At 65.9% G+C, this 16,151-nt stretch overlaps 2 protein-coding genes across 2 annotated transcripts in view; both read right to left on the bottom strand.

Annotated features, from left to right (window-relative positions):
• Nucleotides 1-1,897, bottom strand: part of EMIHUDRAFT_456188 (hypothetical protein) — a gene marked incomplete at its 3' end in the record, with an annotated part of 2,970 nt that extends 1,073 nt beyond the window's left edge. Inside the window, exons 1-4 of the mRNA XM_005784253.1 lie at nucleotides 1,429-1,897; nucleotides 1,053-1,357; nucleotides 460-541; nucleotides 138-191 (exon numbers count right to left, since the gene is read on the bottom strand). Coding sequence (XP_005784310.1) covers nucleotides 138-191; nucleotides 460-541; nucleotides 1,053-1,357; nucleotides 1,429-1,875 — 888 coding nt within the window. The 5' untranslated portion in view covers nucleotides 1,876-1,897. The remainder of the gene's footprint in view (nucleotides 1-137; nucleotides 192-459; nucleotides 542-1,052; nucleotides 1,358-1,428) is intronic.
• Nucleotides 1,898-4,658: 2,761 nt separating this feature from the next.
• EMIHUDRAFT_112558 (hypothetical protein) lies at nucleotides 4,659-9,288 on the bottom strand (the record flags this gene model as incomplete). Its single annotated transcript, XM_005784252.1, has 5 exons — nucleotides 4,659-5,177; nucleotides 6,843-6,968; nucleotides 7,157-7,217; nucleotides 7,488-7,569; nucleotides 9,144-9,288. The coding sequence occupies 5 exons, from the start codon at nucleotides 9,286-9,288 to the stop codon at nucleotides 4,659-4,661; spliced, it is 933 nt and encodes a 310-aa protein (XP_005784309.1).
• Between the last annotated feature and the right edge of the window lie 6,863 nt (nucleotides 9,289-16,151).

Below are 16,151 nucleotides of genomic sequence, written 5' to 3'. Positions count from 1 at the left end.
CACAAGGTCTGTCGCAGGGAGGATCGCTTTAAGTTGTCACGCATCTGTCGGCTTTAATGCCTTTCGGCAGGGTACAGAGATGAGGGCGTGGACGGGAGAAGGGAGGCGGTGTGGTGTCCCGCTGTCCCGAGGTCGACCTGCTGGCGCGACGCGCGGAGCGTTCGGAAGACGTCCGCCGCCGCCTCGAGGCCCTCGGGGAAGGCTTCGGTCAGCCGCGTCTCCGCCGCCGACCGCCGCTCGGGCCGAGCCCGGCCGAGGAGGGCGGCGGAGCGGCGGACGGCGGCGGCGACCGCCGGGTGTACCCCGCGCAGCAGGCCTCCGAGGTCGACCGAGTAGGCGACCTGTAGACTCACAGCCGGGGGTGTGGAAGAGACGCCGTGCCGCGGGGGCACGCCCGCCCTTCTTCAGGCGCGGCACGGCGACCGAGCGAGGCGCGGCATCGGGCCCACAATGCCGCACGTGGTGCAGGTAGCCGCGCCGAGGCGGCTGAGGCAGCGGCGGGCAGGCCAGCGGCTCCCAGCCCGCCGCGGGCGGCACGAACCTGCGTGACAAGCTCCGAGACGGGTCGGAAGAGGCGGCCCCAAACCCCTTCACCCCGCGGAGGGACGGCCGAGCCCGGCGGCGTCGGCGGCGTCGGCGGCGTCGGCGGCGGCGGCGGCGGCGTCGGCGTCGGCGTCGGCAAGGGGGGATGCGCGAGGGGCGAGAGCGTCGAGTAGCAGCGCGACGTCCTGCTCGCAAGCGGCCGCAGGTGTGAAGAGGCGCGCGGCTCACAGCGAGCTGCTCAGAGCCGCAGCGCGTCTCGGGGCGTCTCGGGCAATCTCGAGGAATCTCGGGGAATCTCGGAGCCGCGGCGCGGCCTCGACGGTGCGCCCCATTGGCCCGTGGACGGCGTGCAGCCCGAGGCCCCACCTGCAGGTGCAGAGACGCGTCTCACAGAAGGAGCATGCTGCGGCCAAGGTACGCGGGGCGTGCGAGGTGCACACGGCGAAGAGCAGGCGTGGAGCAGGCGTGGAGAGGAAAAGGAGGCAGCAGGGAGGGTGGTGGTTGGGCACCGGCCGCGCCACGCTGTCGGCGCCGCATCGGACTGCGGGCAGCGGCCTGGCGACGGGCGCAGGCCGACGACGCTGCAGAAGGCGGCGGGGTTGCGCAGCGAGCCGCCCAGGTCGCTTCCGGTTGCCAGCCATGCCGCGCCCGACGCGAGCGCCGCCGCGCTGCCGCCCGTCGATCCTCCGGCCGTCCGGCCGAGGTCGTGCGGGTTGTGTGTGGCGCCAAAGACGGGGTTGAAGGTGTGCGAGCCGGCCGCGTGCTCCGGCATGTTTGTGACGCCGAGGACGACCCCGCCCGCCGCCTCGAGCGCCTGCGGACAGGCTCCTAGGAGGTGCAGAGGACGGCTCGCCGTGGTGGGGTCGGTCTCCCGCCGCCGCGAGCCTCGACGAGAGGGTGAGTGGTGGCCGCGATCCGCGTCGCGTGCATCGGCGCGCCGGCGGTGCAGCGGACGCCTGCGACGGCCTGGTTGTCCTTGACGAGGACGGGCAGGCCGAAGAGCGGGCCCGGCGCGCCGCCGCTCTGTGCAAAGCTTGCCGCACGCGCGCGTGCCCGCTCCTCGCAGAGCGTGACGACCGCGTTGGTGGCAGCGTTGGTGGCGGCGATCCGTCGCACGGCGACGTCGATGAGTTTCGCCGGCGTGACTTGGCCGCACTCGAGCTGCTGAACCACGGCGGCTGCCGGCGAACGCCAGAGCGCGTCGAGGGCCACCTCGGCCTCGCAGGCACGGCGGCGGCGGCGGATGTGGTGGGCAAGTACGATGGCAGCGGCGGCGGCAGCGGCGGAGGCGGCGACGGCGGCGGCGGCGATGGTGGAAGGGGCGCTTGGCATGTATGTGTGTGGTGTATGCTGCCCGATGCTTCACTCATGCTTGGTGGGAATCACGCCCACTGTGAACGGAGGCTCTTTGAGACCAAATGCGCTAAATAGAGCACGAAAATACCTTTCAGACGGTACCTTTCTGTCCTCCAAAGTCGAAGAACTCCTTGACTACATCAAGAACCTCGTATCTCTTCACACCTCCCCACATCTCCCCACACCTCCCCACACCTCCCCACACCTCCCCACATCTCCCTATACCTCCCCCACATCTCCCCACATCTCCCCACACCTCCCCACACCTCCCCACACCTCCCCACACCTTCCCCTCCTCTCCTCCCATATCTCCCAATATAGGTCGCCAGGACGCGAAGATTTCGAGATGTTTTGCCACCTGTCACTTTTGGCAGAGTGGCCTAGGCGTGACTCTCGCGATCGAGTGGCTGCCAGATCGAGTCCTGTTGGATTAGTGGTTAGATCACCAGCTTTACACGCTGGGAGTCGACGGTTCGATCCCGTCACAGGACATTTTTGCTGTTTTCGGCGACACTCGCTCCGACCTCTCTCTTTCTCTCTCACTCTCTCTCTCTCCAAAAAAAGCATTATAAAGGGAACTTCTTTGATTTTTCCTGGCTTGTTCTACTCCCCTCATCTCAAAGCCCGTGGCGGCCCAAAGAAAAGGCGCCGGAGAGAAAAGAAAAGGGAAGGTCTCCTGCCACCCATGATTTCTTTTTCCAAAATTATACACATTGTCGACCCCGCCCCGCCGCTCGCGCCGCTCGCGCCGCCTCGCCGCCGCCGCCACCGCCTCGCCCTCCACGCCGACACCCACCCTCCTCCTCGACCTCCCCACGGACCTCCTCGTGCGCGCCTTCTCTCGCTGCGATCCCGCCGACATCGCTCGCGTCGCGGCCGTCTCGCTGCTCTTCCACGGATCGCTCACAGAGCAAGGCATCCGCTTGCGCCTGCAGGAGGCCGGCTACGAGCCGCCGGCGCAGCCAGAGGGCGAGAGCTGCGCCGTCCGGTGGCTGTGCTTGTACGCCTTGCTGCGCGAGTCCAACCCGCAGGCGAGGCTTGCGGCGGGCTGTCAGCACAGCGTTTTCATCGACGGCGAGGGGCGGCTCTCGTCGTGCGGCGCGGCAGCGGAGGGTGAGGAGGAGGAGGAGAACGGGGAGGAGGACGAGTTTCCAGGACTTCTTGGCCACGGCGAGGGCGTGCTGCAGCTGAAGACGCCGACCCGTCTCCCATCGCTCCTCGGAAGCGAGCGCGCGATTGGTGTGGCGGCGTCACGATACTTCAGCCTCGCTCTCACCGCGAACGGCGCCGTTTGGTCCTGGGGCTGCGGTAAGCTGAGACACGGCGATAGGGAGGCTCAGTGGCAGCCCAAGAAGGTCGAGGCCTTTGCTGGCCAGCGCGTCATTGCTGTGTCGGCTGGAGGCTACCACAGCCTCGCCCTCACTTCCGATGGCGCCGTGTGGAGCTGGGGCGATGGAGGCCAAGGCCGGTTGGGCCACGGCGACTGGCAGAACCAGCTGCTGCCCAAGAAGGTCGAGGCTTTTGCTGGCAAGCGCGTCGTCGCTGTCTCGGCTAACTTTAGCCACAGCCTCGCCATCACTGCCGACGGCGCAGTCTGGAGCTGGGGCTATGGAGGCTTTGGCAAGCTGGGCCATGGCGACCAGCAGCACCAGCTGCTGCCCAAGAAGGTCGAGGCGATGGCTGGCCAGCGCGTCGTCGCTGTGTCGGCTGGAGGCATCCAGAGCTTCGCCCTCACCGCCGACGGCGCTGTCTGGAGCTGGGGCGAGGGAGGCGGCGGCCAGCTAGGCCACGGCGACGGGCAGGACCAGCTGCTGCCGAAGAAGATTGAGGCCTTTGCTGGACAGAGCGTCGTCGCTGTGTCGGCTAAAGCCGTGCACAGTCTCGCCATCACCGTCGACGGCAGCGTCTGGAGCTGGGGCTTTGGAGGGCAAGGCCGGCTGGGCCACGGCGACGAGCAGAGCCAGCTTCTGCCCAAGAAGATCGAGGCCTTTGCTGGCCAGCGCGTCGTCGCCGTGTCAGCAGGGCAGCATCACAGCCTCGCCCTAACCCCCGACGGCGCTGTCTTTACCTGGGGCGAGGGCGTATACGGCTGCCTAGGCCACGGAGTGGACCTGTCGAACCAGCTACTGCCCAAGAAGATCGAGGCGTGGTCGCGGGGGTGAGAGGGGGGCGAGGGGCGCGTAGCCACGATAGGAGTACGGCCGGCTCGGGAGAGGCCAAGTGTTCCGGATAGGGTGGGGGGGCTAGCTGGCCAAGCGCTAGTAAGAGCTACATATCCTGGTCGGGCTGGGGCAGAACGTGGATGAAACGTGAACGAGAGAGTCTGCAGCTGGCGGCGGGCGCGTGGGGGGCACTGCTCACTGGTCACTGGAGACTGGTTATGCGAGACACTCAGCAGGCAGTGTAGGGTTCCTCTCTCGTAAGGAGAGCTTCCTAAGTTCCGACTATTTACGCACTCCTGGCAGCCACCTGGGTCGTCACTCGCGTTTGTTCGGTTGAGCCGTCATTCTCGTCATACGTCATTGCGTCAAGGGTCTCTCTCTATCAAGCCGAAGCGTACTCGTCTATTCTCTATAGACTACCTCAGACTATGTGCCATATAGCACTCCGCAAAAAGTCCGAGAACCTGGGGTCAGCCAGAACACCAGAAAAAACGCGTTGGGCCCCGCGCCGCGCTGAGCCTGAGGCAGAGTAGCCGCTAGCCCATGCACAAGAGATTTGATTTACAGCTGCCGTGGCCTCTCAGCAGGAGCAGCTCTCTATGAGCGCTCCTGGGCCGCATCCGCCGCCACCCTGGCTGCAACCGCCCTGGCCATCGAAGCGGCAGCAGCAGCACGCCTCGCGTCTCTTGCGGCCCTCGCCTCATCCAGCGCCCCCTCGGCAGCCGCCAGCGCCTCCTCGGCAGCCGCCAGCGCCTCCTCGGCAGCCGCCAGTGCCTCCTCGTCCGCCTCCGCCTCCTCCTCCGCCTCGTCCGCCTCAGCGTCCAATCGCACCGCCTTGGCCACCTCCGCCGACGCCGCTGCCTGGCTCTCCGCCGTGATGCCGAGCCGGATCCGCTCCTCGTGACACTGCTCGAGAAGCCTGATAATTCTCTCCTCCTCGGCCTTCTTTGCGGCCTCGTCTGCGGCTGCCTCCGACGGCGCCTCGGCACCCTCCTCCGTCTCCTGCGACGGCCTAGCGCCCGCCCCTCCGCCCTTCTTCTTCTTCTTGCCCTTCTTGCCCTTGGCGCGCTTCTCAGCCTCGACTTCCGCCAGCAGCTCGTCGGCGTGCCGCGCCGCCTCCTTCTCTTCCGCCGCCCTCTGCGCCGCCCTCCCCGCCGCCCCCGCAGCCCACGCCGCTTCCTTCGCCGCCTTCTCGGCCGCCGCCTTGGCCGCCGCACGCTCCTCGAGGGCGCGCACGCACTCGGTTTGGCCCTCCTCCTTGGCCCATTGCAGCGCAGTCTTGCCCTCCGCAGTGCGCAGCGTCATGTCTGCGCCCGCCCGCAGCAGCTGACGCACGACGGCGGGGTGGCCGTAGTGAGCGGCGTAAATCAGGGCGTTGTCACCGTTGTTTGCCTGCATGTCGATCTCCGCGCCGTGCCGGATCAGCGTGTCTACAACCCGCAAGCCGCCTCCGTAGGCGGCGTCCATCAGCGCAGTGACGCCGTTGCTGTACTTCTGGTTGACCTCCGCGCCGTGCCGCAATGCCAGCTCGACCAGCTTCTCGTGGCCGTTCACGGCGGCCGAACTCAGCGCGGTGGTGCCGTCGCTGTTCTGCAACGAGACATCTGCACCGCGCCGCAGAAGCGCCTCGGCCAGCTCCGCGTAGCCACAGGTCATTGCGAACATCAGCAGCGTCATGCCGCTCGCAGGGCCGTCCGCAAAGACGTACTCGAACGTCGCGTCGACCCACCCGCCGCCGTCGAGCCACGCCAGCACCGCCGCCTCTTCGCCTCGCCCAGCCGCTAGCACGACCTCCTCTGGCACCGCCTCGCTGCCCGGCGCGGTCTCTGCGCCGCCCTCGCCGCTCAAAGCAGAGGCCGCGGCACTGGCGCCCGCCGCCGCCTCGCCTGCGGGCGCGTCTCCCGCCCCTGCGCCGTCCGCCTCGGCCGACGGCGCCTCGCGCCGGCCCGCCACCTCCCCGAGATACGTCCTGAAAGCCTCGACGCACTCGGTCTGGCCATTCTCCTTGGCGATCTGCAGCGCCGTCATGCCGCTCGAGCGCAGCGTCATGTCTGCGCCCGCCCGCAGCAAGCGGAGCACGATGGCGGGATGGGTGTGGAAGGTGGCGAACATCAGCGCGGTGTCGCCCTTGTTGGCCTGCAGGTTGATCTCCGCGCCGTGCCGGATCAGCGTGTCGACCACCCGCTCGTGGCCTACGCAGGCGGCCTCCATCAGCGCAGTGCTGCCGTTGCTGTACTTCTGATTGACCTCCGCGCCGTGCCGCAGTGCCAGCTCGACCAGGTTCTCGCGGCCGTTGGCGGCGGCGAGGCACAGCGCGGTGCCACCGCCGCTGGTCTGCAACGAGACATCTGCACCGCGCCGCAGAAGCGCCTCGGCCAGCTCCGCGTGGCCATTGGACATTGCGATCATCAGCAGTGTCATGCCGCTCACGTGAGAGCCGTCCTCAAAGGTGTACTCGAACGTCTCGTCCACCCGCCCGCCGCCGTCGGCCCACGCCAGCACCGCTCCCACTTGGCCATCCTTGGCGGCCTTCCGAATGCTTGCAGCGACGTCGCCGCCGCGCTTCGTCGACGGAGGCGGCTGCGCCATACACGTCGCATCAAGAAAAAAAAACTCTGACCGGCTCCAAGTGCGCTGCGCCGCCCCATCGGCTGCGTGCCGCCAGCAGCCCCCGTCCAATCGGCCACCTCGGCCCGCAGCGCCTCACCCAGGTGCACCGCATGCAGGCGGCTCAGCCTGGCCACCTCCGCCGCCCTCGCTCGGCAGCCTCAGCCGCGCGACTTGCCCCGCCATCGCCTCCACCCCCATCCCCTGCTTCGCGCCCTCGCGGAGGATGAGCCCCGCGGCGCATGCGTCCTCGATGGCGACGCTGGCGCCGAGGCCGAGGCTCGGGCAGAAGGTATGGCCCTGAGGGGTGGCCCGTCTACCGTCTACCGGTAGACTGGGGTAGACTGGGGTAGACGGTAGACCATTTGGTAGACGAGTCTACCGCGAGTCTACCGCAGTCTACCGGTAGACCGTGATGAACCTACGACTGCAGTCTACCGGTAGAGAGAGAGAGAGAATTCTTGATACGAAACCACGACGACACACACCAGTCGACTCGCATCGGTTGCCTCCATGAACGGCGGAGCTATTCTCGCGTCCACACCACACCTGGCTCCAACGTGGACACGCCCATAGCTGGGGACACTACTAGGTCACGCATGGCATCAGAAGTTTTATCTCTGGGCCCCGAAAGGCATCTCTAGCAGCGTCGTTACGCATGCGCCCTCCCCTCCTGGGCGCATACGCCTCACGTCTCGACAGAGCATAAGCCCTTGGCGTGTGACGAGACGAGTTCTTCGCCATCGCAGCGAGCAGCAAGCCACTCTCCGCAGCAGCCGGAGGCATCGCCGCAGCACTGTCTGCGCCGCGGTCCCGCACCCGTCGACGAAGCTCCCCCCGCGGAAGACCGCGCGTAGCGACGCCTTGACGATCGAGATGAGCGCGCTTGAAGCTCGCCCACCTACTGCCCCTGAGAGCTGGTTACCGAGTGGGATCAGCTCCCCCCCTTGGGATCGAAGCCGCCACACCTCGCACCCAACATCCCAGGCAGGATCAGAGAGAGACTCCGCACCGGACACCGCCCGGGCACAGACCCCCTACCCGTCGGACTACGCCTGGACCCCTCACAGAGCAGCCCACGCACAGGTCACGCATCGGCAGATTTGACACCTGGTTCAGGCGTAGACAGCACACACTGGTCACAGTTGCATAGCCCTGCCGGGGGGGACGAGTTCGCAAGGTTAATATTAAAGAATACAAAGTGGTGACAACCACTGAGTTCTCAGTGGACGACGAGCGTCGACTGAACAGAAGAGCGTCCCCACGACGCCTCGGTGCCACCCACCGGTGTGGAGACCATCCGGATCAGCCGGGTTCGCCCTCCGGACGGACCCGTTCCCGCGATGGCCCACAGTCCTCCGTCACCAAGTTGAACCCCCTTCCCCCCCAGTCCTCGTACTCGACCACGATCCCTCTCGACCTCGTACTCCACCTACCTTCCTCCCCATCACTGATCCAGCCCCGATCCTCCACCTCCACCTGAATGCTTCAGCTCATTTCGTTGATCTCTCACCGCAGCATATTTGTCACGTCGCTCCCTTCCCCTCGCAACCATGCCTCGCCCCTTATGTTCCGCGCTCGCATTCGACCTGACGCTGTCCCTTGCCCTGCCCAGCCTTTCGTCTCCCATATCCACTGTCGTCCACCCCATGAACCTGTCGATCTCCTCGTCGCCCACGCCCTCGTTCCCCATGTACTCTAGCATAAGCTCGTCGTCCTCCTCAGCATAGCTCCCTCCTCCCACCATGTCGCCTCTCGACTCCGTTCCATCGATCCCACTCCGCCCACTGCTCCCCGCTGCCTCGCTATCACCCCCCCTCTCCACTTCCATCTGAACTTCCTCTCTCTGCTCGCCACTGACCGACTGATTGACCGACTGACTCAAGTACTGATTGACTGAATGACTGCCTTGACCCCACTCTGAATCTGAAATTCTCGCTCCTCTGTCCACCTTAGCCTTCTTTCTGCCTGTCCTATGCCCAACCCGCCTCCACATCTCCACCTCCTCATCACATCCGCTCGAGTCTGATTCCGAAATCTGAATCTCTTCGCTCTGATCCGCCTCAGCTTGCCTCCTCTCCTCTCTCACCCGCCGATTGCTCTCCTCCAACGACCACTGAATCGCCTTCTCCTCCTGTTCCTCGCTCCGACGCAACCATTTTTCCACCCTTCCATGCCCCTCTCCACTCATATGGCGTCCGTCTAACCCGCTCACCATGTGCTTTTGCACTTCCGCATCCCGAATTGCATCCACCCTCTGTCCGCCCACAAAACATCGCCACCCAAACGGCCCCATCTGAAGTAACGTCTCAGCGCTCCGCACCGATCGCGTCTTCTTTTCCTGCACCTTTGCCCTCGCCCTCTTAGCTGACGTCTCCATCCGCGCCTCCTCCCCTCTCGGCACCATCTCCCGCACGGCCCCTTCCACCAAGCGAGCCCCTTGTCCCCGACGGTACAAATCATCTTCGTTCGCACGTACACGATGACTTCCTGTCTCCCTACGCCGCTTCTCCTCCCCCTGTTGCGCGACCTCCTCCAGCTTCTCCTCGTACACCAGCAGTTCCTCGTTGATATTTCCCCATAGATTTCTCAGCGCCTCCACCACAATCGTCTCCATCATCCTCCGGTTGCTCCCACCTGCCTCCTCACGCTGCTCACTCATCCATGGCGCAGAGTCAAAGTGCTCAACTTCCTCTCCTTTCCTCTCTCCTCCCTCCTCTCTGTCCTCATCCGATCGCACCATCCCTGCCGCCTCCGTCCCTTCTTCCGTCGTCGATGCATCGCCACCACCCTCCTCCCCGGATGACTCCTCTCCTTCTCTGTGTTCCTCGCTCCCCACCGCGCTCGCCCTCTCTAGCGTCCAGTGAACTCGTCCTCCTTCTCGACCAAACTTGCCAGCATCCGCCTTCCTCTGTCTGAAGTTATCCACCCCTTGCTGCAGGGCACTCAATCCTGGATGGAGCATGCACCCCAGCAACACCGTTGAGGCCGCCCGCACCCACATCCGGTCCCCATCTGAGTCTCTCGTCACCATGTCCGACTTGTCCCCAAAGAGAATATCCGACGCCCACTCCAGGTCCTGACCACATCTCCCCGCCTCGTCGTCTGGCACCAAGTCTAGCCCCAGGACCTTAGTTGAGAGATCGCTGCACCCTTCTCTAAAAGCTCTTCTCGCCTCGTGACTCATGCATAACTGACACCCACCCTCCCCCAAGATGAAGTGTCTGACGTCGTGAACCTGCCCGCACTTGCACTTGTCCAGTTTCCAGTTGACTCTCGAGGCCCCGATTGTCTGCAGCATTGCCGAGTAGCCACACTTTTCACCACTGGGTCGCGCCCTCGCCCCTACACCTTTGAGAAGTAGACTCCTGATTGTCGTCCACCTCGCCTCCTCCCCACCCTCCGCAGTAGTAATCCCCGCCCTAGCCAAGTCGAATAGCATGTGATTACGTCCACTGTGATCCTCATCCCGTAGCTTTTCCTGAATCTCTCTCTCTCTCTCTCTCTCTACCGGTAGACCGCGGTAGACTCGTCTACCCCTTTTTCAGCCGCCGAACGCGCGCCATAATGGACGTGTGGCTGTCTGGCGAAAACTCGCTCTCGAGAGCCGCGAGAGGGCGGTGCTCTGCAGTGAGCGGTTCCGCCCGATGAGTGTGTAAAGACGTTCATTTGATCTCATAAAAGACACGGAGCTCGCCTCGCACGGAAATGGCATGAGGTGAAGCTCACAGCGACCGCGCTCAACAGCCTCTCTCACCGGCAGATTTCGCCCGCGCGGCAGACCGCACTTTCATCGCGCGTTCTCGCCGGACGGACGTTCGCCGGCAGGCCGCGAGGGCATCTGCCGGCGCTCGTCTGCCAAAGTGGCGCCAGAGTGGAGAACTGGAGGCTGCATATTCAAACGGCCGAGGCGGTCTACCGTCCGGCGGCGGCGGTCTACCGTTCGGCGGCCGCGGTGGGCGCGCCACGGCATCGCCGGCGCTGGCGAGCAAGGGCGGCGAGAAGCTATCGCGGCGTGGGAAGAAGGCGGTGGCGAAGGAGGCGGGCGAGGTGGTATCACGCGAGGAAGGCGAGGCGATTTATCGCGCGACGCTCGAGTCGCTGTTGGCGTCCACCGGGTGGACGCCGCGCGCCGCGGAGGAGAGGGCGCGCGAGGAGCAGCGTGCGCATGTTCGGCAGATGCGCTGGGCAAGGGAGCACGGCCGGGGGGAGCCGGTCCGGTGCTTTGACGCGGAGGAGTACGACGAAGGCGACGACGCTTTCGACGCGCTCTTCGACGGGGGCTCGGGGTACGGGTGGGATTCCCCCTCGGGGGGCGGCGCTTTCTTCTAGGCGCCCGCCTTGACCCAACATAGAGGGCGTTGTGTAGCCTAGCTTTTGGGTAATATAAAAAAGGGGTAGACGAGTCTACCGCGGTCTACCAAGTCTACCGGTAGACTGCAGTCGTAGGTTCATCACGGTCTACCGGTAGACTGCGGTAGACTCGCGGTAGACTCGTCTACCAAATGGTCTACCGTCTACCCGGTCTACCGGTAGACGGTAGACGGGCCACCCCTCAGGTATGGCCGGCAGAGGTGGCTCGTAGTTTTTCGTTTACGCGGCGAGGGGTTTCGTTTTGGTAGGCGCCGTGGTACCACAAGGAGGGGAAGGAGCTGCAGCGCAAGATCGTGCACACGAAGCCGAAGCTGCCTCCTGACCGCTGTGGGCCTCTCCAGACCTCCTCTTGCCTATGGGAGTACCCCTCTCAGTCTACTTCTTAGGACACAGGCACAGGTTTGCATAATGCGAGCTCTTTCTCAAGGGCTATAGTGCAGAGAAGAAATGCGCATTCTCGCACCGGGGTGTAGAAAAAGAATTTTCGAAGTTGAAGGGAATTTCGCTGACACGGGCCAATTGGATGCAGCATGTTCGCTCTAGCCGCTGTCTTTGCCTTTGGCTCGTACCACCTCACCGCCGAGCCGTCCACGCACTGGGGCTGCGCGGACCTGTGTGGGCCGAACGCTACTCTCGCGTGCGTGCAAAGCTCGGAGGAAAACGAGCATGTGGCGCGCCTTGCCGCCGATGCCGGCGCGATCCACTTCTGGATCGGCAACTACCAGCGGCCCGCCGGAGCGGAGCCCGGCGGCGGCTGGGACGTGTGCCAGTCCGGCGAGACGGCAAACTTTGTCAAATGGGACGTCAAATTGTCAACGCCAAACGATTTGCGTGGCGCAGAGGAGTGCGCTGCTGTCGGCAACGATGGGTTGTGGAACGACCTCCATTGCTATCTGGAGCTCCCCTGCCTCTGCAAGTCTGGCGCCGACCCCTCCCCAGAGTACTCGGCCTTCGCGGCGGTGGAGCGCGAGCGGGACAAGTCCCTTCGCGCTGCGGCCCTCGTCCTGCACTGCATGGCTCTCACTCTCTGCTCTGTCTTTTCCGGGCTCAGCCTGATCTGGGCACTCGTCTGCATTTTCCGAGACATGCGGCGAATGGATGAGCAGTCCGCAGGTGCGGGCCTAGAGATGGTGCAGAGCGACGCGGGACTTGGTCCGCACGACCAGCGGGTGCACGCCTCGCTCCTTTCTCGCGACCTCATGCTGCTCCGCTGCAGCTGGCTGCGCTCGCGCCCACGCGGCTATGTGCTGCCGCGCCGGCAGGACCTGCCATCAGAGGCGCTGCTTTCGCCCGAGGAGGCGGCCGCGCTCTTTGCTCGGCAGGACCGCAGCGCGTGTGCGCTCACCTACGGGCTGTGCGGCCCCGCCCTGCACCCCCCCCCCCCCGCCACTGCCTCCCCGCGCGCGCGCACTCCGCCCTCCCCGCCGCCGCCCTCCCCTCCCCCGTGCCAGCTATGCCTCCGCACACACCGAAACGCTGAGGGCGGCGCGGCGGTTGAGTGACGCGCGCCTTGTCGCCGGCGTCCGCAGAAGGATGCTGCCGGCAAGCGCACTGCCGAGGAGGCCAAGATCTTTGCTGCGTCGCTCGCGGTGATGGCGGGGCTGTACGCGAGCCCCCGCTGCGTGACAGTGCTGCGGCTGACCAACATCCCAGAGCCGCCAGAGTGGGGCAAGCGCTCCGTCTGCCTCTTCGGCTTGAAGAACGGCATCGAAGAGCAGGCGATCCTCGCGACGCTTGGCAGCTTTGGGCAGATCGAGACGTGCGAGCTGCACACAGCTCCTGCGATCGTTCGCTTCGCCACGCGCGAAGCGGCGGTTGCGGCCGTGGCGGCGGGCGCGGAGCAGCTGTGCAAGGGCATTGGCATGCTGTACAACACACAGCCGTACGAGCGGCGGGGCTGGTGCGTTGCCGCGACTACCGCCTCCTTCAGGTACTTGTGGCTCTCTCCTTCTGACCGCACTTGCGGCGCACAGGTGCCACGCCGAGAGCAACTTCGCGAAGATCATCCTCGGCACGCACAGCGAGCTCGGGCTGGGCAGCGCGGAGCACGCGCCCAAGATGATCGACGTGCTGGACGAGCAGCCTGTGACCCTCACGAGCGCGCCCACGACCGACGCGTTCAAGGCTCAGTTCGAGGAGACGGAGGGAAGGAGCGAGAAGCAGGTCATCGCTTTCACCGGCAAGGGCGACGAGGAGAAGGTGGCGCGTGCGATGGTGCCCCAATGGCCCACGGTGGACTTGCCCGCCTCACCGCCGCCGCCGCCGCCGCAGGTGGTGGATATGTACGCCAGCTTTTACACGTCGGTCGTCTTCGAGGAGCGCGCTCGGCAGCGGATGCGGGAGCAGCGCGCCGCCGCGGACAGGCGCAAGAGGCGCATCCGCCTCGTCGCCTTTGGCGGGGGGCTGGTCGCCCTTTTGGCGTCACTCGCCGGCATCGTCGTCGGGCTGCTCCAAAGCAGCCCGATGATTAGCGCTACCATCCTCAGCATGATGGGGATAGCTTTCTTCTGGGGAGTCTTCTCGATGCTCCTCGCCGTGCTGCCCACGGACGAGGACCTTCTCCGCGGGCTCTCCGTCTACCTGGCGCTTCTGGCGCTGCTGTTCGGATGGTCCTTGTGGTTGTTTGCGGGGCGGCCTGACTTCCTGTTGTTCTCGCCGGCGTTAAGCGTCCTAGCCATGACCGCCTCCCTAGCCGCCGCCGCCTCGCTCCCTGCCTGGCGCGACGCCTTTCTCGCCGGCCTGCTGCCCTGCCGCTCCACCCGCGTCGGCCCCCGGGCGATGACCGCCCCCGCCTGCTTGAGCCGCATTTGGCTGGTTAACCGGCTGGAGGTTGGAGTGTTTGGAGTGGTCTTCGTGAGCATTGCTGCGACAGATTCGTGGTGGCCGCTCAATCTCTCTGGCGCCGCCATCCTCCTCACCGCCCTCGCTCTCCGCCCCTCCGCCCGCCGCTACTTGCAAGCCCGCCTCGCCCGCCTCGGCGCCTCCGGCGGAGGCGACGACGCGCAGCTGGCGGCGCTGGCGGCTCTCTCCGGCGGCGGCGAGAAGGCGCTGGCGCGCGCGCAGGCGGCCTTCCGCCTGCTGCGCTTTGACCAGCTTAGAGGTGCGGATGAGCTGCCGGGCGGGGGCGTGGCGGGCGGCGCGGGCGACGCGGTGCGAGAGCAGGCGGTCGCCGCCAGCCTGGGAGCTGAGCATTCTGTCTTTGTGAGCCACTCCTGGCACGACAGCCGCGAGGGCAAGTGGGCGGCGCTTCAGCAGTGGGCGGTGAGCGACACGGCGAAGCGGGGCACGGCGCCGCTGCTCTGGCTGGACGCCGCGTGCGTCACCCCCGAGGACGCGGGCGCGCTCGAGCTGCTGCCGCTCCTCGTCAGCGGCTGCCAGCGCTTCCTCATCCTGGCGGGGCCGACCTACGCGAACAGGCGCGCGCGGAGGAGGCCGCGAGAAAGAGTTGTGCTCCGCTTCACTTACTCTCTCCTTCGTCAACTAGGTTGTGGTGCGTGGTCGAGCTCTTCTGCTTCCTCAAGAATGGAGGCGACATCGACCGTGTGACTGTGCTGCCCGTCGTCGAGGCCAGCAACGAGGCGGACGAGGCGGCGGCGGACGCGACAAAAGCGCTGCAGCGCGAGCTCGGGCGGTTCAGCGTGGAGCGGGCGCGTTGTTCGCAGGAGCGGGACACGCAGAAGCTGCTCGGCTGCATCGTGCGTGCCCGCAGCGCCAAACCTGAGCCTCGCCCGCGCGCGCCGTGCTACTCCGACACCCCTCCCCCGGTGGCTTGGCAGGAGGCTGGGTTCGGCAAGTACGAGTCGTTCAACCAGGTGGTGCGCCGCATCTTCTCCGGCCGGTCGAGCTCCAGCTTCGGTGTTGCAGCCCCCTCTCGAATGCCGTTTGAACTTGAGCCTTCGGCGATGGACGAGCAGCTGAGGCACGCAGCACATGTCATTCAGCGGCACGCCCGCCGCTTCATCGCTTGAGCGGTGACGTCCTAGGACTCCATGAGAGAGTTTGGCGCTGATACATTGCCCCCCTGAGGCAGAGCCATGCCCATGCGCCATGGCGCGGTGTCACCCCGTGTGTTGCAACTTCTCGAGTGCCGCTCGAGCGGTGACGTCCTAGAGGGAGGTGGATCTGATGTGCGGCAGCCGAGCCATGGGGCGGTGTGAGTCACGCAGTCCTTGTGTGTACACTTGTTACGTGAAAACCCGCTGGGACGCTAGATATCATGGCGGGCGGGAAAGCGGAAAGACCCCAGTGTGTCCGCGGATCCCGTGTTCGCCCTGCTCCGCCGCCTCGCGCACCGCGGCGACAAAGTGGTCCAGCGCGCAACCAGGCCGGGGCTGTCCGCCAGCCCGCCCGCGACCATGTCCTGAGCGTACAGCACCTCGCCTGTCATGCTCCGCGCGGCCCACTCGAGCACGGGCGAGCCGACGGCCGCGAGCCGCGCGTGGAGCGGCGGGTCGTGTAGTCCTCTAGCGTCGCCATCGCGTTGTGGTTTATCAGCAGCGAGACGCCAGGTGGCCCGCCCGTGCGCGGCGACTTCTCGAAGCAGTGCACCTCCCACGCCTCATTGTGCCGCAGCTGTGTGGCGAGCAGGTGGCCCCGCAGACGCCACCGCCGGCGATGACCACGCGGAGGCGGCGGTCCAGGGGGGGGATGGGCGGTGCGTCTTGTCTGTCGCGGGCCCGGGCGGCGTCTTGTCTGAGCTCCGTCCAATCGAGCCCTTCCCTAAAATACATACATGTGTAAAATGCAGTACAGTACAATGCGCATATCTCACCGTGACCTATAGGCACGACGCACACACAGACGTCTTTTCGTGCTCGACACCCCAGGGTAGTGACCCAGACATCGACCAGTAGTGTCCCAAGCAACCACAGAGAAAGTGAACTCAACTTTGCGGGGGATTGCGCGCTGGCACGCACGTGCCGCGCCAGCATTGCCACGCCGCCCTGGCAGACGCGTGCGCGCCCCGGATGTCACGCGCGGTAAGACTCTCGCCACTCGCACATGCCGTCCTCCCCGCCCGCCCCCCTTCACAGCGGCCGCGTGAGTGCGGGGCCGCCGCTCCCCGCCCCCCTCTGTGCCGCGCCCGCGCCCGCGCCTCCCGCGTCAAGG

This window comes from Emiliania huxleyi (assembly GCF_000372725.1).
Source record: "Emiliania huxleyi CCMP1516 chromosome Unknown EMIHUscaffold_171, whole genome shotgun sequence".
NCBI lineage: Eukaryota > Haptophyta > Isochrysidales > Noelaerhabdaceae > Emiliania > Emiliania huxleyi.
This window is presented reverse-complemented; position numbering and strand designations above follow the sequence as displayed.